We start from the raw sequence: 27,269 nt of genomic DNA on the forward strand, positions 1-27,269 counted from the left end.
ACGGGTCCATCTGAAGAGGCCACCTTTCTAATGGCCACGATCACACAGTACACTAGAGCTCCTGTCAGGGCACACACAGCTTCCACAGCAGCCCTGGTCTGTGTGGAAATCGCCACGGGGTCTCTGACACCATTACAGAGTCACTCTTCATTCCTGATCCCGGTGGATTCTCAATTCCCACCGCCGTTCAAATAACACGATTCAGGCTTCAGAGCAGAAATCAAGTTACTACTGTGTGCAGAGGGCAGCCACTGCCCACTGAAAGACTTCTCCAAGCTTCGAAAACAACGAGCTCCATGTCCCTTAACCCTTGGTCCTCTGCCTCAAGTGAGCCTCAGCCGGACCAGGCGCACTGTTCCCCAGCACCCATGCCCTATGTCCTGGTGCCACACCCCTTACCTGGGACCTATGGTGGTGAGGGAGATAGCCAGCAAAACGCTCACCCTGGGTGGAGGGCCCCCATCCATTTCCATCTCATCTTTGTATTTGTCTGCACTTCAATTCTCTATTTTTAATACACTATTTTAGAAGTTTCGTATTTGCAGAAAATTGGGAGAGTACCGAGAGCTCCCACGGGCCCACACCAGTGTCCCCCCGGCAAGAATACCTTCCTCTCCTTGATGCCCTCGTGACGGCTCAGGAACCGGCACCGACCCATTACCGGGACTGCAGCCCACGCTTCATTCAGAGCCCCCAGTGCTCCCCATAGCTCCCCCTGCCCAGGGATCCCATCGAGGGTCCCGCCAGCCGTTTTGTCCTCTCGCCTCCTCAGGTTGCTGGGGGCAGCGTCTCTGACTCTCCTTGTTTCTGAGGACCGTGATGGCTGTGTGGATGGCCCAGGTGTCTTACAGACTGCCCCTCCACTGGGACTGTCTGCTGTCCTTCTCAGTAGACTGGGGTTATGGATCATCAGGACGACCCCAGGGGTGAAGTGCCCATCTCATCACGTCCCATCAAGGGTCCACACCATCAACAGGATTCATCACAGTGGACGCTGACCCCGACACCGCCTGGCTGAGGTCGTGTCTGACAGTTTCTCTTCAGCTATGCTCTGTGTTCTCACAGATACTGACACAGACTTTGGCCACGCTACTGTGGTCGCAGGGGTGCTGATCCATGTCTCGTGGATACTGACACACACTTCGGGCACGCTCTGTGTCTCATGGATATTGACGCAGACTTTGGGCACATTCTAAGGTCTTGTGGGTATTTATGTAGACTTCGGGTAGGCTCTATGTCTCGTAGATACTGACAGACTTCAGGTACGCTCTATATATCGTGGATATTGACGTAGACTTTGGGTACACGCTGTGGTCTTTAGGATATTTATGTAGACTTTGGGTACACTCTGTCTCGTGGATACTGACGTAGAGTTCGGCTGTGCTGTCACCATCCATCTGTGTTGCTCGAGTTGTTAGTTCGGCTGTGCTCTGTCACCATCTTTGTTGCTCGGGTTGTTCAATAACACACGGCTGCCACTAGGAGCCTTTACAGCTACTCCTGGGTCCCTGTGACTTGCACCATCTATGTGGGTTTCTTTCAGCACTGCCTCAGGCTCTGGCACCACAAGATGCTCAATTCCTCCTACATACCCCCTGCTCAGCCCTATGATTAGCCATTTCTCAAGGGAGTCCTGGTTCCCTTTGTTGCAGAAAGGTCTTAGAAACCAAGATTTGCTGTAATCCCAGCACTTTGAGAGGCCAAGGTGGGCAGGTTGCTTGAGTTCAGGAGTTCAAGACCAGGCTGGGCAATGGCAAAAACCCATCTCTACCAAAAAATACGAAAATCACTCAGGCATGGTGGCATGCATGTATAGTCCCAGCTACTCCCAAGGCTGAGGTGGGAGGACCACTTGAGCCTGAAAGGCAGAGGCTGCAGTGAGCCAAGATCACGCCACCGCACTCCAGCCTGGATGACAGAGTGAGACGTCTCAAAAATTAAACAAACTAAAGAAAAAGACCAAGATCTGGGCATGGATGTGTGAACGGCTCCCGGGTAGTACTGTTTCTAGGCCCTCCCATCTGGTAGAGCAAGCAAGCATTTGTTTATAGCTATTTTTCTTATAGCTAACATGCACTGTGTTTACTATTATGGAAGAAAAACATTTTCCTTTTGAAACACGAAATGATCCACTGTCCACAGAGCCTTCCTATTTCCACCTGGGCCTGAGTGTCCTAAAACCAAGAGGGCTCCACAGTGGCCACACGGAGAGTGACCTGAATCTCAGGAAGTGAAAACTGGGTCTGGGTCTCCTTTGTTCTCCTTCTGGAAATATCTGTGCAATTCAAGTGATGCAGTTTCTGCACATCACAGACAGTGACTGAGACTAGTCTCTTTCCGTAGCAGGTTGATAGAAAATGACTGTCATTTCCGTGACTGCTTTTCCAAACCTAAAGGCCTAGCATTATTGGGAACTGAACTGACACCCAGAGACTTCATCTGGTGGGGAGACAAGGAAGGAATGCGGTGACGTCTTCATCGGGTGGGGGGACAAGGAAGGAATGCGGTGACGTCTCTCTTTGTCACCAGAAACTCAAACCGCTGATCAGCTTCAGCAGGTCTCTGTCTCCTTGTAGAACCCTGCACCTGTCTATGTGAACTGTCTCGTTTTGCTGACAGCAACATTTTCTTCTTAGAATTAACAGGCTATGAGGCTATGGGGGAATCTTTTATGCTACAATATTTAAGTACTTTCCCTTCAGACCACGCAAGCCAGAGAGCTGGAGCACTTCACAAGGCCTGCTCTGCTCACACGGGTCCACAGGTTCCTTCCAGAACATGGCTGGCGGCCACACCCTCTAACAGGGCCCACGGGTCAGCCTCCTCAACAGCTTCTAACTCCTCCTTCTACAGCAGTTTCTTTTCTTGAAGTGTTGTGACTTTTCCCAAAATCAAACTTATCTGGTCCTCAAAGAAAGCAACAGCAGCGGCCTTGCTGCCCTCTGTCTTTCTGGATCACCTGTGCTCAAGCTCTATTAGTGTACACCAAACCAGCTTCACATTCACACGGTAAGTCTTTCCACAAAAACCAACTTGACTATACTAAAGAAATAAACAGAATCTGCATGAATTTTTGGAGAAGTTAGACTTCATTCTAATACATTATTGCTGGAATTCAAAGACATCTGAGAGAGAGCTCAAGTGTCGACACGGAGGGTAAGCGCAACAGGGCTGGCTCTGGAATTACTTAGCATCCAGCTGAGACCCCAGAGCACAGCACGGCTGAGCCTGAACGTTTCGAGGAGCAGCAGCCACACACGCCAAGTCCCAACAGTCCCCCACCTCCCGCACAACGTACTACAGGCCATCTATAGCTTAGCCTGCAGCCACATCCCCTGATGAGACCCCACCTCCCGCAGAAGTACAGGCCACCTAGCTCAGCCTGCAGTGAGTCCTCAATGCAGCCGCTTTGGCTCACCTGGACGTCGGCTCAGATACCGACCCATTTCAATCATTGGGAGAGCAGAAGACACTCAGGGCGGTCCCAAGGCCCCGTCACCGGCTCAGGTCACAGAAGGGGCCGGCGATGCAATGGAAGGTAGATAAAATCAGGCCGAGTCACAGAAGGGGCCGGCGATGCAGTGGCTCAGGCCGGGTCACAGAAGGGGCCGGCGATGCAGTGGCTCAGGCCTGGTCACAGAAGGGGCTGGCGATGCAGTGGTAGGTAGATAAAGGCTCTCCACGGCTGGGGAACGTGTGTGGCAAGACACGGCCAGAGGAGTGGTCCTGGGAGAAGACAGTGCTGATGGCAGCACCGACGTTCACCGAAAATAAAATCAGGCACGGAGACTGTGTCGGTTCCAAGTGGACGTGTGTGAACACAGAAACCACAGGGGCCGCTCCTTCCCATACCACTGAGCCTGTCCCTCCACGCGCCCGGGGACGACTCCTAAACCACCTTCGCCAGACGCGGGTCCAATGGCCTACCAAGAGCACAGCTCGGGCAAGCAGCAACCACACGTACTGTGCCCTCCTCACCTCATACAACCACAGGTGATGAGCCCTGCGGAGACGCTGACCCCCTGCGGAGACGCCAAGCCACATTGGTGCACAGTTCGCGGGGCTGTGGGAGAGGTGCCCATGACGAGAGGACCCCCACCCAACCACCTGTCACATGAGCAGCATGAACTCGTGCACACCCTCTCGGCAGGGCTGCTGCTAAAATAACACCCTGTCGATTACCTTTAGCATCACTTCCATCAGCACAACTCCCAGTCAGCTTCCTTTTGAAAACTGCTGCAGGGAAGCTGTTCGAGAAGCCCATGCATGTCCCCTGCCACAGCCGCAGGCTCTTTGGGGACACTGCTGTCAGGATGGTTTCTGCAGAGCCAGTCTGGGACCCCACCATGTCTGCCTTTCCAGCCACTCAGTCCTTTCTCCTGGAACCTGGTCAAGCCCCTCTGCGTGACTGTCTGCACCGGGACAAGGCCCTGCCTGCCTCTACGCCTGAAGCCGGGCCCCAGGGCACCTTCCCATCCACATCTGAGACCACCTTCTTAATGGTCAACAGCCACTGAACACCCCACAGCCGAGACTTCTTCCCAACACTTTCCAAGACAGAACATTTTTAGGTTCGCCATTAAAAAATACACCCAGAAACAGGTGTGGCCACAGGTCTGTGTGTACTGGAACGTAAGTAGGAGCCGCTGTCATGCCCAATTCCCCAGCACAAGACAAGCTGAGCCACCTGCAGCTGGTGACCTGGGAGAGCTGGTCACGGAGCTCAGGGGCCTGGTGGGCATGAAGCTCTGGCTCCGGGGTCAGCCGGGATCTCATGAGTCACACAATCCCCACACTCAGAACAACTCTGTCTGCTTCTAGTCTTCCAGGAGCTCAGCTCCCAAGTGGCAAATCAAAGGATGCTCTGGCCTCTGCCAGCATGCTCCACGGCCACGCGGAAACAGTGGGGCGTACAGAGAACAGCCCTCTCCTGGCTGAGCACGGACGCTATCTCCTGACCACCAGGCACACAATGACGACTGAGGTCAAAACGCAGGCAGGAAGGAGGGCCCTGTCCTCAGCAGGACTCGGCCCTTGGCTCCCTGTGTGTCCATGGAAAGAGACTACTAGGTGATAAGCCTTCCAGTGTCATGCCCCCACCCTCCCCATCCATACGCCATTTCCAAAGAGCTGTGCTCTTTCCCTGATTCTCTAAAGGAACGAGAATTCCCCCTCTCCAGAAGCTCCCACGACACCGGAAGCACATACTAAGGACTGAGTCCTCGCACACGCGAATGTTGCTGGGTCTCTGTTGTCCCACAAGCTGCATCTCTTTTGTTAGGATACAAGTCATCGTAGTAAAAGCGCTAGCTGGACCCAGACTGACTTGAAATTTATAAAACCTGGTTACGATACTGGCAGTCCAGAGCCTGGAGGGTGTTTCAAGTCCTCCCGAGGCTTCTCAGATGCATCTCCTGAAGGAGTGTGGGATGGGATCTGGTTACAGGAGGAGGAAGGAGGGCAGGTGTCTGTGAGTTCCTCTTAATCTAGAGCCAGGTACAGCCCCAAGGTCAAGGCTCTGAGCACTACTGTCCACTTCATGAACCCGAGCTCTTAACGTGTCAAACTCTGGAGCCTTGCCACACAGAACCAGGGTGAGAAGGCCTTCATCTGATCAAACACTGTCAAGCACGCCACTGTCTAGGCACCAGGCACACAAGTGGACAAGTCTGTCCCTGTGAGACTCTTCTCCAGGTGGAGACAATGGCCAAGTCTGTCTCCAACAGGGAGGACGGTAAGCAGAAGGACAAGGCCATGCAGGGGATGGAAGCTGGAGGCAGGGGGATGGAAGCTGGAGGCAGCCCTGCTGAGACGAGGACCATGGGGGCTCTGCACGGAGACCTGGCCTGGCTGGCATCTCTGCAGGTCACTCTGGCTGCTGCACTGTGGCGTGATCCTGAGAGGGCAGAGAGAGGAGGACCCGCCCCCGGGGAGGCGCCAGCTCTGGCAGGAGCGTGGAGTGCGTGGCAGCGGGCAGGGGTTAGGCATTCTCCAAGCCACCTCTACTTGCTCAGTGAAATGTGAGGTGAGGGTGGGTGGCGGGTGGCAGGACCTCCTGGGAGCATGGATGGGGCCTGCATCGGGGAGAGGCGTGTGCCCACGGTGTGCGGGGTCTTCTCTGGCCTGGGCCACACAGCAGCAGCACAGCACAGCGGGGTCCTGCCAAGAGGACAAAGCACGGGGGTGGGAGTGTAATGGCGCCAGAGCAAGGAAGAGCTTCCCCCAGCTCCAAGCTCAAGCACAGGCCATGTACCGATGCTTCCGTCAGTTCTCGCAGGCTGCCGCTTTGGCCGTGGCGCAGCTGACTACCTGCTTAGGCTACCCACTTTTTTTACACTCCATACCATTCACAACTCAAATCTCTTACTAATTCCAATAAATCCCTCATGAATCCAAACAGACAAGCTTTTCATTGCAATTCCAAATGCCACAGGCTCGGAGCCAAGAGCTACTGAACTAAGTGGATTGAGATCATCCACCATCGGACTAAGGGTGGGTGCACGTGGCTGCAGACAGCAGCTGCTGAGAATGACATGCGATTCTGATGAAAGCGATACAGCTTAGCCGGTCTGGTTGTTCACCGTCCTGCTGCACTCTACGATGCATCTGCTGGGAGAAAGCACTAGACCAGGGCATCCTGCCCGGCTTTCGGCCAAGTCAGCCTGTTCTCGGTGCCCTCCCGGACGCCAGAGTATCTAGACAAGCCTGACCCATGCCAGCCTCTACTCCAGAAAATACGGTGATTTTCTCTGTGCAGAACAAAAGATCACCAAGAAAAAAATCGGTTTATTCCGATCAACTTGGTTCAATCTCTGGCCAACTGCCATTAAAAGGCTGAAATCCTTTACTGCCAGGGCAGCAGAATGAACTCCAGCTACCTGGATGTGCTGCAGACACGTGTTCACTGGCGTGGGGGTGGGAGAGGCTGGGGCCCAGGACACTCACGTGGGGAGTCCTGAGAGTTGTTTCGTGACGGTGCATTCACCGGCCAAGGTCTCAGGAGCGCCCTGAGGCGTCTGAGTTGAGGAGGCCTCCCTGGCTCAGCGGCCCATGTGCCCGTGCTCCAGCACTCAGAGAGGAAACTTTGCTTCCTCTTCTGGAACCATATGCCAGGGAGTGGCCCCTCCTCCAGGAGATTAAAAAATCAGTAACAGAAATAAAAAATCTTGATCCTGCAGTTACTACCTTCACTGTAAACTTTTGTTTTGAGACAGTCTCACTCTGTCACCCAGGCTGGAGTACAATGGTGAGATTTCGGCTCACTGCAACCTGCACCTCCCGGGTTCGAGCGATTCTCGTGCCTCAACCTGCCGAGTAGCTGGGACTACAGGTGCACACCATCACACCCAGCTCATTTTTGTATTCCTAGTGGAGACAGGGTTTCATCATGTTGGCCAGGCTGGTCTCTAACTCCAGACCTCAAGTGATCCGCCCACCTCGGCCTCCCAAAATGCTGGGATTACAGGCAGGAGCCACCGCGCCCAGCCCACTGCAAACATTTTAAGCAATGGCAGAAACCTTCTGTTTAGTACTAGGTCTTGGAATCCAAGTGGTCAAAAGAACCGTCCAGGAGAAATGCTCTCCACTGAGGCAGCTCAGGACCCACGGACGCCTCCCCCGGGAGCTCTCCAGGCATGAGGGTCCTGCTGCCTGGGGCCTACACTACTTACACAAATAAGCTATGGCTCACAAATACAAGATGATAATTACCTAACTATGCAAAAGGAAAACACAGGCCTCACACAGATGAATGGCCTGAAACTTCCTTGGTGCCTAAGAAATGAGGTGAGAGGCAGCAACTGCAGCCCCGCCAGCTTCCCTGTACAAAGGCGTCCTCCCTGCCTCAGTCATCCCACCCACTCATGAGAGCCACACACGACACCAGTCCCAAGCCAACTCCTTTCCTTGAGTCTCATCTAGGAGTACTTACTGCACAACGGCCGTTACCAGGCTTGCTGCCCCTTAACTCATCTGCCCTGCCAGCCCCCGCCCCCGGAACCCTGCACTGTTGATGCCAGCTCAGCACCCCTCCCTCTCAGGTACTGCCTTGCTGGAACCGGTTCCCGAGGGAGGAGCTCAATGCCTCCTGACATACTGCCCTTCCCAGCCCTGGGCTCTCGCCACCCTCACAGACCTCTGAATTCCAGCCACAGTGGGCTTACCAACTTCCACCAGACGTACTCTGCACGTTTCCATCCCTGCTCCTTTGCTTATAAACATGTCCTTGTTCGAAAACTCACCCTAACCATCTCCTTCCCCTCTCCCCTTGGTCCCAGCCCACGCCGTGCCTCCCTCTTCGCGGGTCTGTCTGGGTCCAGCAACCCAAGGCACTGCCCTGCTCTAGGGCAGTCAGTACTCACTTGGTCCTCTCAGCTGCACTCTTGGCCAAGCAGGGATGAAATGTAAAGCTTACAGAAACCCCAAGTCCCACACTTTATGAAGAAACACTCAGTAACACATCCCAAAATCCTAAACTTGACCATCTAAAATAAGACTTGATGTGCACCAAATAAGCATTCGACTTTTTCTGCGTTTTGCAGATGAAATTAAAAAGCAAAGACCATTTTTCTACAGCTGCAAGAAAGCAAATCCCCTGGTGGGAAGGACTATAGGGAAGAAGGGGGTTTAGAGCCACATCTCCACTTGCAACACACAGAGGGAAACTGAGGCACGGGATGCTGTCCGTGGTCTCGCAATCACAGGCTGGAGGACACGTCCACTCAGAAAGACCTAGGTGGACTCTGGCGGAGTTCAGCTGTCTTCCTTTAGGGAGCTCTGCTCACAAATCAGCCCAGAAATATTGGGCCAGCCTTTCTTCACAGTGTACAGGGAAGACCCCATCTCAGGACACTGAACACAGCATAGCGGACAGGAAGAAGGAACAAATGTGAGGACCGGAGGGGAAGAAACACACTTGCAAATGCCACGATCACCGAGACAGAAACCTCAAAGCACCTCACAGATGAGTAACTGACCACAGATGAATAACCTCACAGAATAACTGGCCATCATTCAGGCTGCAGACGGCAGGCTCAACACACAGAAAGCTGCTGCATCTCAACATCCTGGCAACAGGCAGAAATGCCATTCTGAATTCACAAACAATACGTTTTCTAGTCACCATGGAATAAGCAGAAGTCACGACCAATAAGACTGTGGAAAATCTCAATGACTTGAAATTAAACAACGCGCTCTGAAGTAATCCACAGTTCAATGAAGCCACAAGGGAAATGAGAAAATATTTTAAATTCATTGATAAAACTTGTAAAATGTAATTAAAACAGTTTTAAAAAACTGAACAAAAGAGAAAAACCATACAATCAATAAATGGATTTAACAAAATCTATGCACTCATTCATAATAGAAATTCATAGAAGAACAGAACAGAACTTAAAGGACATCTGGGAAGCAGCCACAGCCGGTGGTCCTGGCGGTGGGTGGCTAGGCGCCTCCCTCCAAAGACAGAACAGCCCCGGCAATCTCACTCTGCACACCTCCATTCAACACTGCTAGAGTCCCAGCTACTGCAGGAAGACAAGATGAAGAAATGAAAGGCACAACGATAAGAAAGGAGTAAGTAAAACTGCCCCATTTGCGCTATTACGATTGCTTTCATAATCTTAATGAATCTGAAACTAGTAAAAATAAGTGAATTCAGCATGATCACAAAATGCAAGGTGAATATAAAAAAAAACACAAAATGTGGTTTGTTTTTTTTTTTTGAGACAGAGTTTCACTCTCGTTGCCCAGGCTGGAGTGCAATGGTGCAATCTCAGCTCACCACAACTTCCACCTCCGGGGTTCAAGTGATTCTCCTGCCTCAGTCCCCCAAGTGGCTGGGATTACAGGCATGTGCCACCACCCCCAACTAATTTTGGGTTTTTTTGGGTTTTTTTTGAGACGGAGTCTCGCTTCTGTCGCCCAGGCTGGAGTGCAGTGGCATGATCTCGGCTCACTGCAACGTCTGCCTCCTGGGTTCAAGCTACTCTCCTGCTTCAGCCTCCAGAGAAGCTGGGACCACAGGTGCGTGCCACCATGCCCAGCTTTTTTTTCTTTTTCTTTTTTTTTTGGTATTTTTAGTAGAGGCAGGGTTTCACCGTGTTGGCCAGGATGGTCTCGATCTCCTGCCCTCATGATCCGCAGCCTTGGCCTCCCAAAGCACTGGGATGCTGGGATTACAGGCGTGAGCCACCGTGCCTGGCCTAAAATGTGTTTTTATACACTAGCGGGAAATAATCGGAAAGTATAATTTCAAGAATTCCACTCACATCAATAAACATAAATTTAATAAAATATATATAAGTCCTTTACACTGAGAAATAAAAACACACTGCTGAAAGAGAGTAAAGGAATCTGGCCGGGTGCGGCGGCTTATGCCTGTAATCCCAGCACTCTGGGAGGCTGAGGTGGGCAAACTGCTTGAGCCCAGTAGTTCGAGACTAGTCTGGATGACGTGGCAAAATCCTATCTCTACCAAAAAAACACAAAAATTAGCTGGGCATGATGGTCCCAGCTATTTGTGGGGCTGAGGCGGGAGATCACTTGAGCCCAGGTAGAGACTGCAGTGAGCCGTGATTGTGCCACTGCACTCCAGCCTGGGTGAAAGAGTGAGACCTTCTCTCAAAAAAAAAAAAAAAAAAGAAAGAAATTAAAGCAAACCAAAATAAATTGAGAGGGAATCCATGTTCAAGAACTGGAAGACTCAAAGACATCAAATCTCCCCCAGATTCATCTACAGATCTAAAACAACTCTAATCAGATTCCCAGCAGGCTTCTGAAAAGGCTTTTTGCCCCCTTTTTGGTAGAAATTAATAAGCTCATGCTAAAATGTATACAGAAATGTTAAGAAGCTAGAATAGTCAAAACGACTTTGAAAAAGCAGCAGCTGAATGACTTGTATTTCAGGAGTTACTAGAAAGGCGTAAAAACGAGGCTGGTGGGACACTGGCGTCAGGACGGACGTGGATCCGAACGGAGAAACAGACCTATGTTCCCACAGGCATGTGATTTTCAACAAAGGTTCCTAAGGTATTCAACGGAGAATAAAAAGCTTTTTTTTTTTTTTTTTTTTTTTTTTTGAGACAGAGTCTTGCTCTATTGCCCAGGCTGGAACATAGTAGCACAATCTTGGCTCACTGCAACCTCCACCTCCCGGGTTCAAGTGATTCTCCTACCTCAGCCTCCTGAGTAGCTGGGATTACAGACACGCCCCACCACGCCCGGCTAATTTTTGTATTTTTTAGTAGAGACAGGGTTTCACCATGTTGCCCAGGCTGATCTCGAACTCCTGACCTCAAGTGATCCATCCACCTCGGCCTTCCAAAGTGCTAGCATTACAGGCGTGAGCCACTGTCCCCGGCCTAAAAAGCCTTTTCAACAGATGATGCTGAGATGAGTATCTATACGGGGGAAACAGATGAGCCTCAATACCCACCTCGTGCTACTCTTGAGAATTAGTCCAAGGTAGATCACAGGACTAACTGTAAAACCATGTAATTTTTAGAGAAAAAATATAAGAAAATCTTTGTTACTGGAGGTAAACAAGGTCTTCCTGTATCACAGACAGCAATAATCACAAAAGAAAAACGTAATAAATTATATTTTATCAAAACTCAAAGCTTCTACTTATCAACAAACACTTCAGAAGGTGACTAGCCATGCCACTACTGCAAGGGTCCACACACCTGAAAAGGACAGGTATCCAGAATGTCACCTTCTGCAACTCACTAACAAAAATACAGCCCATTAAAAACAGCAGACGACGTGAACACACACTTCAGGGAAGATAAGCTCATGAAAAGCGCCCAACACCAGCAGTCATGGAGAAATGTGAATTAAAACATGAGGTACCACCCATCCACCAGAATAGCTAAAAATGGAAAGACTGACGCCATCAGGGCTGGTAAGAACAGGGAGCAACCGGAACTCCCCGACATTTCCAGCACAAGTGGAACCAGCCACTTACCCAAGATAAACCAACGCATGTAGCCACTCAAAAGATTCGTATGGACATGCTCAGAGCAGCTTTAGTCACAGCTGCTTCCAAAGGCTGTGTCTTCTGAAGAATGGAAACAGCCCGGGTGTCCACCGATGAAAAACAGAACCACCAACTGTGGGACAGTCACATAATGGAACACCTCAGCATGAAGCAGCAATGAACGTGTGAGGAGCACACGCTCCACGAGCGGGAGATGCCAGCACATGTGCGGAGCACACACTCCACCAGCAGGAGGCTCCGGTGCGGGCGCGAACATTCCTGCCAGCACTGCTCTCAGGCTACAGAAGAAACAAGCCCGTTAACAGGAGCGAGGAGAATTTCATTCCACAGGGAATACTACACAGCAGTGAGCACCCGCGGTGCAGGAAGGAGACCCTCAGAACACAGAATCGCTCACACTGCACTGCGGAGGGGTGTAGAGAACAGAACACAGCCCCAACAGTCGCACCAAGTTCACGGTGGAGCCGATTAACACTATCTCTACTTCTAATTCAACATAAAGAACTGTTTATATTAGAATTGTTTATATTAAACCAGAGTAATCCCATGTGAAAGTTTCAACGTTCATGAAACTGAAGAGATCACAGACAGTAGTGCCTCTCTCCCCACCCCGCGCCTTACCTGTCTCCCTATCCTGTGCCTTACCTGTTTCCCCAACCCGCGCCTTACCTGTTTCCCCAACCCGCGCCTTACCTGTTTCCCCAACCCGCGCCTTACCTGTTTCCCCAACCCGCGCCTTACCTGTTTCCCCAACCCGCGCCTTACCTGTTTCCCCAACCCGCGCCTTACCTGTTTCCCCAACCCGCGCCTTACCTGTTTCCCCAACCCGCGCCTTACCTGTTTCCCCAACCCGCGCCTTACCTGTTTCCCCAACCCGCGCCTTACCTGTTTCTCCAACCCGCGCCTTACCTGTTTCCCCACGCGGACCTTACCTGTTTCCCCACGCGGACCTTACCTGTTTCCCCACCCCGCGCCTTACCTGTTTCGAGTAGCCCCCGTAGATGACGATGCCGCCCTGGGGAGTGACGGACATCTGGCAGCCTGATCTGGGTGTGGGCCCCGTGCCTGACGGGGACAGCTTGCTCCACGTGAAGGTGTCCAGATTAAAGGCGTACACATCATTGTAGTAGATGTAATCCCTGGTTAGAACGAAGTAACACCAACTGTCAGGGTCCGTAACACTGGGAAAAGCCCTGACATTAAAAACTGAACCTGATTTAAATTAAAGGTAAATTTTCTACTTTTTTTTTTTTTTTTTTTGAGACGGAGTCTCGCTCTGTCACCCAGGCTGGAGTGCAGTGGCCGGATCTCAGCTCACTGCAAGCTCTGCCTCCCGGGTTCACGCCATTCTCCTGCCTCAGCCTCCCGAGTAGCTGGGACTACAGGCGCCTGCCACCTCGCCCGGCTAAGTTTTTGTATTTTTAGTAGAGACGGGGTTTCACTGTGTTACCCAGGATGGTCTCGATCTCCTGACCTCGTGATCCGCCCGTCTCGGCCTCCCAAAGTGCTGGGATTACAGGCTTGAGCCACCGCGCACGGCCAAATTTTCTACTATTTGGGAAAAAACACAAACCATTTCTCTCCTCTGCTCTCACACCAACACAACAATCAACACAGAAACATGGGCGCTTTCCCTGCAACAAGCCAGAGACACCAGCCAGGTCTCCTCAAACTCAATCTTGACGCAATCTACCTGGAGACAGCGCAACATTTTTACCAAGTCACCTGTTTAATTCAAGTTTGAATTTATTTGAAAGGACCACAAGCACGTGTGAGTTTGCATTTGAAAACCGGAAATAATGCTGGCCCACAGAGGAAGAAGAATTCAATCTGAAAGTCATACTGCATTTTCTTACAGTTAACACAATCACAAATAATTCCATTAGGTTACTAGGTGTGCAACTGTAAGGGCAGCAATGAATGACACCTCTAACAGAATGATCAGAACGGAGCGGTGAACAGCCTGGCAGGAAGTGCGGTAAGGCCCCAGAGTGGACTGGAGGCGTGAGCGAAGGGACTGGGCGCTCCAGGAAACTGAAGACCACAGAAACCGATCCTCTGCCCGAGATCACAGCGTGGCAAGGAGGCCCCACAGCCCTGCCCTGCTCAGTGCCTGCTGGACCCAGAGATCACAGTGTGGCAAGGAGGCCCCGCAGCCCTACCCTGCTCAGTGCCTGCCGGACCCAGCACACAGACTGGGCCGAACAGGGAAGTGGCAGCTTTGCTGCAGGCATGGGGAGACTCAGAGGCACACCCAGAGCGTCCCGTCCTAATGTGGAACTTTGACAGAATAATTGTGAAAGGGTAAGAGGCTGCTCTCCAGCTACTCAAAAAGGAGAGCTAAACCGATTTTTTAAGGAAAGCATGGAAGAGCAAATAGCTCTAGCCCAAGCCTCCACTGCCCAGTTTTCTGTTTGTTCCTGTTTTGTGTGAAGCAGGAAAAGTCACAGGGCGTCTACCCAGCACCAGCTGCCACACCTGGTCTTAAGATAAACAGAACAGGCTGGGTGCAGTGGCTGACGCCTGTAATCCCAACACTTTGGTAGTCTGAGGCAGGTGGATCACTTGAGACCAGGAGTTCAAAACCAGCCTGGCCAATATGGTGAAACCTCCTCTTTACTAAAAACACAAAAAATTAGCCAGGCATGAGGGCAGGTGCCTATAATCCCAGCTACTCAGGAGGCTGAGGCATGAGAATAGTTTGAACCTGGGAGGCGGAGGCTGCAGTGAGCTGAGATCGCGCCACTGCACTCAAGCCTGGGTGACAAAGTGAGATTCCGTCTCAAAAAAAGAAGAAAGAAAAGATAACCTGAACTTGCTGACTGCAACTCTGACCACACCCTTTGCAGGACCATAGCTCTTAACATAAGTAGAATCTGAGGAATGTGGAAATGTGGAAGCTTGTAGTCTTTAGAAGACTGCTACAGACCACTGTTTTTTCTGATTTCACGTTGCAGATTTTCAGTACAAAGATTCTACTTTGCACATAAGACAAATACAGAATATTTTCTCTATAAATGCAGAATAGTGTTTAAGGAAAACTCAAAGTTGGCATCTAAATAATTTTAAACGAGATAACAATAGCTTTGAACAAAGTTCTGATTTTAAAGTGGTTGCAACTTAAAACAAACATGAATTATGATTTGATTTATAACTTGTAAATTCAAAGGAGGAAGGGGCTGTACAATCTCACTGTCCTACACATAGTAGGTGATGGATTAATGCTCTGACAAGTTCATGAATCCCATGTCTGCATTCTGACAATTGTTTTAAAATAAATTTTAAGAATGAACACAAGGCTGGGCGCAGTGGCTCACGCCTATAATCCCAGCACTTTGGGAGGCCGAGGTGTGTGGACCACAAGGTCAGGAGTTTGAGACCAAACTGGCCAACATAGTGAAACCCTGTCTCTACTAAAAATATAAAAATTAGCTGGGCATGGTGGTGCACACCTGTAGTCCCAACTACTGAGGCTGAGGCAAAACAATTGCTTGAACCCGGGAGGCAGAGGTTGCAGTGAGCCGAGATCGCACCACTGCACTCCAGTCTGGGCAACAGAACGAGACTCTGTCTCAAAAAAAAAAAAAGAATGAACATAAATGACTACATGTAGTCATATAAAATTTTTTTTAACTGGCCCAGGCTCTCTTCTCCAAAATGGCAGTAAGCAACCAGTCAGTCACCTGGTACAGGAAGTCAGAGCCAGCTGGGGCAGGGAATGGGACCCACTGAAAACCAGCAGTTCAACTACTTGTTATTCATTTAACTACTTATTATTCAACTTTTTATTAACTACTTACTATCCAACCACTTATTATCCAACTATGTATTATTCATTCAACAAATTATTCAACTTATTATTCAACTATTTGCCTACTTATTTGACTACTTATTATTCGACTATTATTCAACTACTTATTTGACTACTTCTTATTCGACTGCTTATTATTTGACTATTTATTATTCGACTACTTATTCAACTACTTATTAGTTACCTTGACTTCCTCATCTTTAATGTGAGATGATGACCTGCTAGTGACAGCTTGGTCTTGAACAGATTGAGTGTAAAAACACTTTTTTAAAAAAGTTTAAAAAAAAAAAAAAAAAAAGTTTAAAAAAGTTTAAAAAAAAAGTTTAAAAAACTTTTAAAAAAACCATACAAAATTACAGCACTGTTGCATCCAACCAACTCCTTCAAGGACACAAAACCATTACTTGTTATGGTTTGAGTTTGTCCCCACCAAAACTCATGCTGAAATGTGATCCCCAGAATGGCAGCGCTGTGAGAGGGGCTGGGAGGGGTGTGTGTCAGGGGGCGGCAGTGCTGGGAGGGGGCTGGGAGAGGAGTGTGTGTCGGGGCGGCAGTGCTGGGAGGGGGCTGGGAGAGGGGTGTGTGTCAGGGGGCGGCAGTGCTGGGAGGGGGCTGGGAGAGGAGTGTGTGTCGGGGCGGCAGTGCTGGGAGAGGAGTGTGTGTCGGGGCGGCAGTGCTGGGAGAGGGGTGTGTGTCGGGGCGGCAATGCTGGGAGGGGCTGGGAGAGGGGTGTGTGTCGGCGCGGCAATGCTGGGAGGGGCTGGGAGAGGGGTGTGTGTCGGGGCGGCAATGCTGGGAGGGGCTAGGAGAGGGGTGTGTGTCGGCGCGGCAGTGCTGGGAGAGGGGTGTGTGTCGGGGCGGCAATGCTGGGAGGGGCTGGGAGAGGGGTGTGTGTCAGGGGGCGGCAATGCTGGGAGGGGCTGGGAGAGGGGTGTGTGTCGGGGCAGCAGTGCTGGGAGAGGGGTGTGTGTCGGGGCGGCAGTGCTGGGAGAGGGGTGTGTGTCAGGGGGCGGCAGTGCTGGGAGGGGCTGGGAGAGGGGTGTGGTTCAGGAGACGATCTCTCGTGAGTGGCTGGGCGCTGTTCTGATTTCATTCTTGCAGCATGGCATTAGTTCCTGAGAGTGGGCTGGTATAAAGCTAAACCTCTTTTTTTGAAATTAACTAGTCTCAGGTATTCTGTTACAGCCACACAAAATGGACTAAGATACATTTTTTTTTTTTTTTTTTTTTTTTTTGAGACAGAGTCTCATTGTGTTGCCCAGGCTGGAGTGCAGTGGTGCAACTTGTGCAGTTGGCTCACTTCAACCTCCGCCTCCCTGGTTCAAGCAATTCTCTTGCCTCAGTCTCCCGAGTGCCTGGGATTACAGGTGCGCACCACCACACCTGGCTAATTTGTTTGAAGTAGAGATGAGTTTTCGCCATGTTGGCCAGGCTGGTCTCGAACTTTTGGCCTCAAGTGATCCGTCCACCTCAGGCTCCCAAAGTGCTGGGATTACAAGTGTGAGCCACCGTGCCCAGCCTTAAATATTTTTTAGTTTGAATTACATTTTCAAAATTTTCCCCCTTGCAAAGTATTTAAGAATTTGGATTCCTTTTCCCCTCAATTCACAGAATTAATGAGAATGTATCAGTGAAGAAAATCTGAAACCTGGCCGGGTGCGGTGGCTCACACCTGTAATCCCACCACTTTGGGAAGCTGTACAGACTTATCACCACGGACCAAGAATCACCAGAGCATGCAACTGGACTCACAATGTAACAAAGCTGTGACTGGCACCGTCACAATCAGTTGCAATGCTGTTTCCAAAGGGACCAGTAGAGAAAGAGAGCTTCAAACGAGACCCCGGGGATAAAGACAGCCACTGTCTCTGACACCACAAGGCCAGCAGAAAGCCCTTCAAAGATAGCCTTCACCAGGATCACAGAGTCTGCGACACTTCACCTAGAACGCTACTGTGCTTAGGACAGAAACAGGCACAACCAGCTCCCCGTGTCTTGCTTTTCTAGACTGAACTAAGGAAGCTCAAGAAGGTATGCGAGCAGATGACAGGCCTAAAACAATGAGAGAGCCGGCAGCTCACCCTGGGCAGCCATGCCGGCTACACAAACATCCATGTGACATCAGAAGAGAAGTACAGGCCTCCTCTTCTGGCATCGCTGTGGAGGGTGTGCTGCCGCTGCTCTCCCGGACAGGAGTGTTTTGAAGTGATCCCAGACCCGTGGCTCTCAAAGTGAGGTCCCCTGGCCAGCAACATCAGCATCACCCGGGAGCTTGTTAAAACGCAGATTCTTGGGCCTCACTCCAGGCCTCTGAGTCAGAGCTGCGATCAGCACTCTAACCAGCCCTCCAGGGTATTCTGAATCAGGCGAATGTTTGAGAATCCCATTTTATTTATTTTTTTTTTCCCCAAACAAAATCTCTTTGTCACCCAGGCTGGAGTGCAGTGGCACGATCTCAACTCACTGCAACTTCCATCTCCTGGGTTCAAGTGATTCTCCTGCCTCAGCCTCCTGAACAGCTGAGATTACAGGCCCCTGCCACCATGCCTGGCCAGTTTTTGTATTTTTAGTAGAGACAAGGTTTCACTATGTTGGCCAGGTTGGTTTCGAACTCCTGACCGCAAGTGATCCACCCGCCTCAGCCTCCCAAAGTGCTGGGATTACAGGCGTGAGGCACCGTGCCCAGCCAAAACCCCATTTTAGATACAACTAGCCACATCATTTGCAGGGCCTGGTGTAAAATTAAAATGTGGGGTCCCTTGTTCAACAATGGTTACGAATTTCAATAGGAATACAGCATGAAGCCGGTGTGAGGCCCTTTGGAGGGCAAGGTCCTGTGTGGCTGCCCAAGCCACAGTCCCGTGAAGCTGGATTTGGGAGGATGAGTGCGTCTTATGTATTCAGAATGTTCTTCCCATAAAAAGCCCATTCCTTAATGCTTCAGGGGAGAAAGATTTTTCCATTCTTGGTACCAACCGTGTACTCTCATGGAAGCCACCAAAAAGGATCAACTGTCTCTTCCAGGCCACCATCCGATGTCCACTCCGACCCGAAGGACCCCCTGTTGATCTAAAATGAAAGAAACAAAAAGACACCATCAACTTCCTTAATTTCTGGTTGCTCTAAAAACAACAAACAAAACCCAATTTTTACACTGATTTCTGTTTTGTGAGCACTTAGTGTTCACAAATTAAATACCATTTAATCTGATCCACGAGCTACCAAACCATCCTGCTAAGAGCCCAGCTAGCTATGCTCAAACATCAAGAATAAAGCAGGAGACCGCCTCCAAGACCTTGGACTGCATAAAGATTTCCTAGGTAGGATATTATAAACTGGACTCTGCCAAAATAAAAAACTTCAAAAATACACCATCAGAAAATAAAAAGGCAAGCGACAGACGGGGAGAAATATTTTAAAACATATGACTGACAAATGACTTGTATCCAGAATCTATCTTTTTTTTTTTTTAAGATGGAGTCTCCCTCTGTCGCCCAGGCTGGAATGCAGTGGCCAGATCTCGGCTCACCACAACCTCTGCCTCCCGGGTTCAAGTGGTTCTCCTGCCTCAGCCTCCCAGGTAGCTGGGATTACAGGCATGCAGCACCACACTCGGCTGACTTTTTTGTATTTCTAGTAGAGATGCGGTTTCGCCATGTTAGCCAGACTGGTCTCGTACTCCTGACCTCAGGTGATCTGCTCGCCTCGGCCTCCCAAAGTGCTGAGATTACAGGCATGAGCCACTGCCCGGCCCAGAATTCTATCTTAATAGTAAGATAAATGACTCCATAAAAATACAGGCAAAAAATTTGATCAGAAAGTTCGTTAGAAAAATGAAGGAAAAAAAGATGGAAAATGGCCATTGAAAAAAGGAAAAGATGCCCAACATCATGAGTGGTCAGGGAAAACACATGCCAAGTCCACAGTGACCTCCAACCACACGTGGCTGGGCACCTGAGATCAAGACAATATCAAGTGCTGGCAAGGACACGGGGCAGCTGGAGCCATGGCACCAGTGAGAACGTAAGACAGTGAAACCACCGGTGAGAATCTAAGACAGTGAAACCACAGGGACTGTTTCTTGTCATGTGAAACATAAACTTAGCGCACAGCTTAGCAATCTGACGCTAGACATTTACTCAAGAGAAAGGAAAACACCGGTCCGCACAGACGGACGTGCACATGTTTACAGATGCTCTGGTAAGTGTCACCGCCAGCAGCCCAGCTGTCCCTCAGCGTGTGGTGCTCCCCACATGGGGGAGGACTTCTCAGAAAAAAGGAATCGTTTACTGATGCACACAGCAATGTGCATGAATCTTAAAAACATAGAAAGCAGGTTCTGCTGGACTCCATGCACATGAGCGTTTTAAAGGCGAGATCCGTCTTTGGCCCAGGGTGGCTGCCCGGGGCAGGGGCTGGGAGAGAACCAACTACAGCTCTCTGGGGTGGTGAGACGGGGCCACATCTTGACCGTGGTGGGAATTACATAAGTATGCATATTTCTTTCTTTTTTTTTTTTTTTGAGACAGAGTTTCATTCTTGTTGCCCAGGCTGGAGTGCAGTGGCGGCAATCTCGGCTCACTGCAACCTCTGCCTCCTGGGTTCAAGCAATTCTCCTGTCTCAGCCTCCCAAGTAGCTGGGATTACAGCTGCCTGCCACCACGACCGGCTAATTCTTGTATTTTTAGTAGATACAGGGTTTCATCATATTGGTCCGGCTGGTCTCAAACTCCTGACCTTAGGTGATCTGCCCGCCTCGGCCACCCGAAGTGCTGGGATGACAGGCGTGAGCCACCATGCCCGGCCAAGTGTGCATATTTCTTAACACTCATCTAAGTGTACATGTGCATTTTATTGAATTTTAATGTAATCATGCCTCAATAAAACTGATATAAAAATACATGGCATTAAAAAAATACAAAAATCAAATTTAAAACCTTAAAAATATATACAAATAATAAAAACAAAACTATAATCAACCTCCCTAGTAATCAAATAATTTCAAATAAAGCAGAGATACCATTTTGTTCTATCAACTTGACAAAGATGTTTAAGAGTCAGATTCTTTATAATACTGCATGTCGCAGTAGGTGAAAAGGCAGGTGCAAAGCAAATCCTATCCCAGCTTCTATAAGTGAAAAGGCAGGTGCAAAGCAAATCCTATCCCAGCTTCTACATGGAGGGTTCTCAGTGGTTTTCTCATCTTGATTCTTTCCTGCATCTCCCAGCAGTCCTCCAGTGAACAGGCACAACTGTCACAACCAGAGAGAGGAGCAATGAAACAGAGAGGGGTGGGGAGGAGGCGCTGGCGAGCAGGTGCTCAGAAAGCTCGCAGAGGTGCTTACGCCTGCCGCGGATGTGCAGGGCGCCCAGGCACAGAGGAGGCCGGGCACACAGGAATGGCTCTGGGCTGCAACATCGGCCCGAACAAGCTGTGCGTGCTGGGACTACCCAGGAAATCTCCTAAAGCCACAAGTACCAGGGCAGGGCCTTAAGGAGGGTTGGTGGGCACAGTCACTACAGCCACTCCCTGGGATCCTCACTGATGACCCGCCTCACCTCCTACTTAGGAATCCACTCCTCCCTGGGATCCTCTGTGGCTTTCACACCCGCTCTCCACCTGGACCTCCTCCCTCTCCACACAGGTCACAGCGACTCTGGGCTGCAAAGGATGGTTACAGCTTCAATCACACAAGTCAGTGCCTATTTAGGTAATGCATTCTTCCTCCATTTATTTTTTGTGCATGTTACACAACTGTCCCCAAAACCCACTTACAGGGTTTTATGTAAAAGCCCACCAATGGGCAGGTACCCTAAAAAACATATCAAGATGGCCGGGCACAGTGGCTCACGCCTGTAATCCCAGCACTTTGGGAGGCCAAGGTGGGCGATCACAAGGTCAAGAGTTCAAGAGCAGCCGCAGCCTTACAACATGGTGAAACCCTGTCTCTACTAAAAATACAGTAATTAGCCGGGTGCAGGCGCCTGTAATCCCAGCTACTCAGGAGGCTGAGGCAGGAGAATCGCTTGAACCTGGGAGGCGGAGGCTGCAATGAGCTGAGAATGAGCCACTGCACTCCAGTCTGGGCGAGAACAAGACTTCATCTCAAAAAAAAAAAAAAAAAAAAAAAAAAAAAAAAAAACCACACACACACAAAGAAAACACATCAAGACATGGAATCTCAAATGTAAAAGGAAGCTTGAGTGATCTCATCCAAGTTTATTGGACTTCAGAGACAGAATTCACTGCATCGTCAGGGTGACTGCTAGGGATCCTTGCTTGCCCCAAGCTGGAATGAATTCGGTTCTCACTGTTCAAACGCAGGGTCCCACCAGCTTCTCTCCTCTAGCATCCTCCATCATATCAGCATCCCTTTTAATGTATCACTCAGAATGACCACCACACCCATCCATGGAATGTCAACCAGAAGCAGTCAGTACCTTTTGCTAGACACCAATTCTACTAATCCAACCTGGAGCTGGCAAGAGCCTTTGGGGTGGCCCCTCACATACTGACACCTAGCAGGATCTCAGCTCACTAAGTTTCTCTAGAGTCCAGCAAGCTGGCCTCACTTCACAGTTCCAGAGACTCCAAAGCAGCTCCATCCCCTCCGGGCTGGGCACCCCAGGGACACGGCCATCCAGCAAACATACTACACCAGTCAATTGAGAAGAAAACCCCACACATACGGAGCAAGAAACGAACGCCCCTCCTGACGAATTTCCTGATGCATTACTTTATAAGAACAATCTGAGGATCAGACCTTCCTCCAAATCTAAACCAGTACTGAAACCTCGTCTCTAGTAACAATACAAAAAATTAGCTGGGCAAGGTGGCGGGAGGCTGAGGCAGGAGACTGGCGTGAACCTGGGAGACAGAGCTTGCAGTGAGCAGAGATCAAGCCACTGCACTCCAGCCTGGGCGACACAGCAAGACTCCGTCTCAAAAATAAAACTAAACCAGTGTGTGTGCATCCAAGTCCGCTTCAAAAAAAAACAGGAGAACCGAGTGCTGCCACTGCCATCCCCATCCAGCAAAGGAACACAGGCCTGGGGCCTGCAGCAGCCCCGTCGCTGAGGGGTGCCCCCGGCTGCCCTAACCGTGCTGGGGCAGGGCCTCCTGCTGCTGCCTGCATGGGAATCCCACCAGAGTCTCATCCTCTGGCTGACACAAAGGACTCAATTAACTTTTTGTGGCAGTAGCCAAGTATCACTGTGCTTTCTACCTAAAAAGGGAAAATTTTTCTATAAAAAGATTCCACGTCCCTCTTTAGAAAAATAAAGCTACTTTAAAAAGCCCATTTATATTTGAATCCCCAACAGGCTTTTCAACTGCTATCATTCCTAAATATGGAGTCTTAAAAAATCCACATGTCCTCCTCAGTCAGAGGCCTATGGACAGCACAAAATACAGGGGAATGTCGTGGGGGCAGCTGCCTCGAGACTCAGGAGCTGCATGCAGGATGGAGCTCCAAGCAGGGCGAGCTGCCAGGCAGTGTCACCACCAGGCCCCTCGACTGGGCCACTGCCGTGACATTTACAGAAAACAGATACACACCAGGTAACTCTACATGCTTAGGGTATAATCAGAATTAAGCACTCTACGCAAACGCTTCTCTACATGTTAGTCTACACCTTACAAAATTGTACAACATGCAGTCACGCACTGCTTAATGACAGAGACAGGTCTGGGAAACAACACATCGTTAGGCGACCTTGTCACTGTGCTGTCCGAGTGCACACACACACTCCTGGAAGGCACAGCCTACCACACACCAGGGCTGTCGGGAGAGCCCACTGCTTCCAGGCTACAAACTTGGACACCATGGTACTGTCCCAGAGACTTGAGGCCACTGTAACACAACGGCAAGTATATGTCTCAGCACAAAAAAGGAAGTAAAAACACAGTCTGATCATCTCAGCGGACCACCACTGTATGCACAGTGCGTTGTGGACAAAAACGTCGTGAAGCAGCCCAACAGCAGGACCACTGCCGCACAGGCGCCTTGAGACAGCTGCCGAGCAAAGGAGCAATTCCTGCCGGATCCCTGAGAGTCCGGGTCACAGGGGCTGAGCCAACAGGAAACTCAGTCTAGTGGCTCATCCTCAGACTAGAGAACCCCTGTCTTTCAAGAGCAGTCACAGTGCAGCCAGGGGGGAGCCGTGTGCATGCATCTCCCCTTTCATTTCAAACACATGCCTTTGGAATTTCACCCTGCTTTTCCAAGTATCAAGTCCATCAAGTAATAAATGATGGCATAGTAAAGACTTAATCACGTTGTGTGGCATGATTAGTAGCCGTCTCCAGAATTCAGGTAGCCTAAAAACCGCACCCTTGTCTCATCTTAATGACTACCACTCATAGAAAAACCACAATTTCTGTTTATTCTACGCCAGGCACAGTCCTTTTATGTGCATTTATCCTCACAGCAAACTCGTGGTGCAGACATTACCTTTATTCTCATTTCACAGATAAGAAAATCGGCCGGACGCGGTGGCTCATACCTGTAATCCCAGTACTTTGGGAGGCCGAGGCAGGTGAATCACCTGAGGTCAGGAGTTCAAGACCAGCCTGGCCAACATGGTGAAACTCTGCCTCTATTAAAACTACAAAATTAGCCAGGTATGGTGGTAGGCAACTGTAATCCCAGCTACTCGGGAGGCTGAGGCAGGAGAATGGCTTGAACTCGGGAGGCAGGGGCTGCAGTGAGCCGAGATGGCACCACTGCACTCCAGCCTGGATGACAAGAGCGAAAATTCTGTCTCAAAAAAAAAAAACAGAAAGAAAATCAAGACCCACAAGTCAAGAAACCCACGAAAACAGTCTGTGGCACAGCCAGAATTTGAACCAAGGTGTTCTGGCTGTCAACACTGATTAAGACACTAAATTACACCAAATGAAGTTAGAGGCCTCAGCACCAATATAAACTTATGGGTCAAAAACCATCTATCCTAGGCCAAGTGCGATGGCTCACGACTGTAATCCCAGCACTTTGGGAGGCCGAGGCAGCCAGATCACTTGAGGTCAGGAGTTCAAGACCAGCCTGGCCAACATGGTGAAACCCCGACTCTACTAAAAATACAAAAAATTAGCCAGGCATGGTGATGCATACCTGTAATGCCAGCTACTCGGGAAGCTAAGGAGGGAGAATCACTTGAACTCAGGAGGCAGAGGTTGCAGTGAGCCGAGATCACACCACTGCACTCCAGCTCACCTTCCCGGTTTCTCTACAAATCAGTCTCTCTTTTTTTTTTTTTTTTTTTGAGACAGTCTCGTTCTGTCACCCAGGCTGGAGTGCAATGGCATGATCTTAGCTCACTGCTACCTCTGCCTCCCAGGTTCAAACGATTCTTCTGCCTCAGCCTCCGGAGTAGCTGGGATTACAAGCACCCGCCATCATGCCTAGCTAATTTTTTTTTTTTGTATGTTTGTAGACATGACATTTCACCATGTTGGCCAAGCTGGTCTTGAACTCCTGACCTCAGGTGATCTGCCCGCCTTGGCCTCCCAAAGTGCTGGGATTACAGGCATGAGCCCGTGCCCAGCCCAGTCTCTTTAAGTACACATGGGTCTCGCCTCCGTCCTATCACAGATACAAATGATCATTCATCAGCAAACTGCACAACGGGGAATCTATACACACCCCGGCTTTCCAGCAGGGCAGTTTCTGCCTTCATGAGCTCCTACTGTTTGCTGTTGATAGAACCCAGGTGGTTCCGGCGAGTCAGAGCTTCAGACCATGTAACCCAACCTGCCTACGCCCACGCCCATGCCCAGAGGGTAGAGCAGGGCCTGTCCATTCCTGTGGTGACCTGTACTTCATGCCTGCGACTCTCAGAGGCCAGTCACTATTAGCTAACTCGTTGCTGTCCTTCACTACAGAATCGTAAAATAACAGAATCATCCTGCCCAGGAGCCTTCTCCAGGAAATTGACTTTCACTCAGATGCAGCTTTAGCTGAGGACCAAATGATGACCCCTTCCTCACATCAGGAGGAAAGAGTGCTCATGCTTGCACGCACACACACGCGCGTTCACACACATGTGCACACACATTCATGCGCATCACATCTATATCTTCATTCAACCAAACAGTATCAATCATCTCCCAAGTGCTCCGGTGCACACAAAGATGCATGCACTGCCCAGGAACATTCACAGCAACACTGCAATAGCAGAAAAGTGGAAACCAAGTGCCCAACAGAGAACAGAAAAACAAAACGTGGTCCATCCACACATCAGCCCCTCATCCACACACCAGCCCCTCACCCACCCACACACCAGCCCCTCACCCACCCACACACCAGCCCCTCACCCACCCACACACCAGCACCTCATCCACCCACACACCAGCCCCTCATCCACCCACACACCAGCACCTCATCCATCCACACACCAGCACCTCATATAGCCACAGGAGTGAAGCGCTGACGCCCGCAACAGCAGGACACGTCCTGACAGCACCATGCGGAAAGAAGAGCCCCTCACAGAGGCCACGTGTTTTGACTCCGCTTTTGTGAAATGCCCAGAATAGGCAGATCTACAGACGCAGACGGCAGGGATGGGGGATGGTGGGGTGACTGCTAGGAAAGATGGGGTTCCTTTTTGGGAGACAAAAACACTCTAAATTTAGATCACGGTGTTGGTTGCACAATTCTGTGAATATGCTAAAAACCACTAAATTATACATTTGAAAGGGTGATTTGATGGTATACGAATCACATCTCAGAAAAAGCTGTTAAGAAACACCTATGGGGCGGGGTCCCGAAGTGGCCTGGCCTCCATCTGTGGTTTGTGAATCACAGATGATCCCTCAGAGGGCACTGGCTCAGACAAATCTCCCCCAACCCCCTGCACCTCCTCCAGGGGACAGAAAGAGAAGGTGGCGAGCGCCTGGAGAAACGCTGGCTGTCATGTGTGGCAGGCCGACCTAACCAAGCTGTGAATATTCAAGCCCGCAAGCTCAGCAGGCAGGGCAGGCCCACCGTGACTGAGGAGGCAAACGAGAGCTCCAGCGCTCCCACCCGACATGTGTGCGTCCTGAGGGGGACCGCCCGCTCCGGCTCTGCTCCCTTTCCCAGAGGCCCCGGGCTGCGCAGCACAATGGGAGATTGACAGGTTGTGGGGGTGAGGAGAAGGGAAACCCTACTTTGGGGGGTTCCCAGGAGCAGCCACCTCCCCTCCTGCTCCAGAGCCTGATGCTGGGAGGATCCAGGCCAGACTGGGCAACAGGGTCTCTCTGCCTTCCAGCCCAGCACAGGGGGTGTGACTCCCGCCTTCCTGGCAGCTGCCTGCACCCCCAGCTGTGACCCATCTCCACCATGACACACCTTCGTTAAAAGAAAATGCTCTGCAAACACCAGATACTGGCGTTTTTAGTGTTTCACAGTGTCCAGTCACTCTTGCCAAGAACTGCAGACTTTCAGTCACCAGCATCTGTTTACATGGGAGGGAAAAGGG

The 27,269-nt window shown here is 50.3% G+C and overlaps 1 protein-coding gene across 8 annotated transcripts in view; it reads right to left on the reverse strand.

The window, feature by feature from the left end:
- Window positions 1-27,269, reverse strand: part of KLHDC4 (kelch domain containing 4) — a 62,762-nt gene that overhangs the window by 11,755 nt on the left and 23,738 nt on the right. For all 8 annotated transcript variants that reach the window (XR_012428669.1, XR_012428668.1, XR_012428670.1 and 5 more), the window contains 2 exons: window positions 18,786-18,878; window positions 12,978-13,137 (listed from right to left, as the gene is read on the reverse strand). Coding sequence is in view for 5 of the 8 variants with exons in the window: in XM_074026631.1 (XP_073882732.1) it covers window positions 12,978-13,137; window positions 18,786-18,878 (253 nt within the window). In the remaining 3 variants the exon portion in view is untranslated. The remainder of the gene's footprint in view (window positions 1-12,977; window positions 13,138-18,785; window positions 18,879-27,269) is intronic.

The sequence above is a fragment of the Macaca fascicularis genome, chromosome 20, assembly GCF_037993035.2.
Source record: "Macaca fascicularis isolate 582-1 chromosome 20, T2T-MFA8v1.1".
Taxonomy (NCBI): domain Eukaryota; kingdom Metazoa; phylum Chordata; class Mammalia; order Primates; family Cercopithecidae; genus Macaca; species Macaca fascicularis.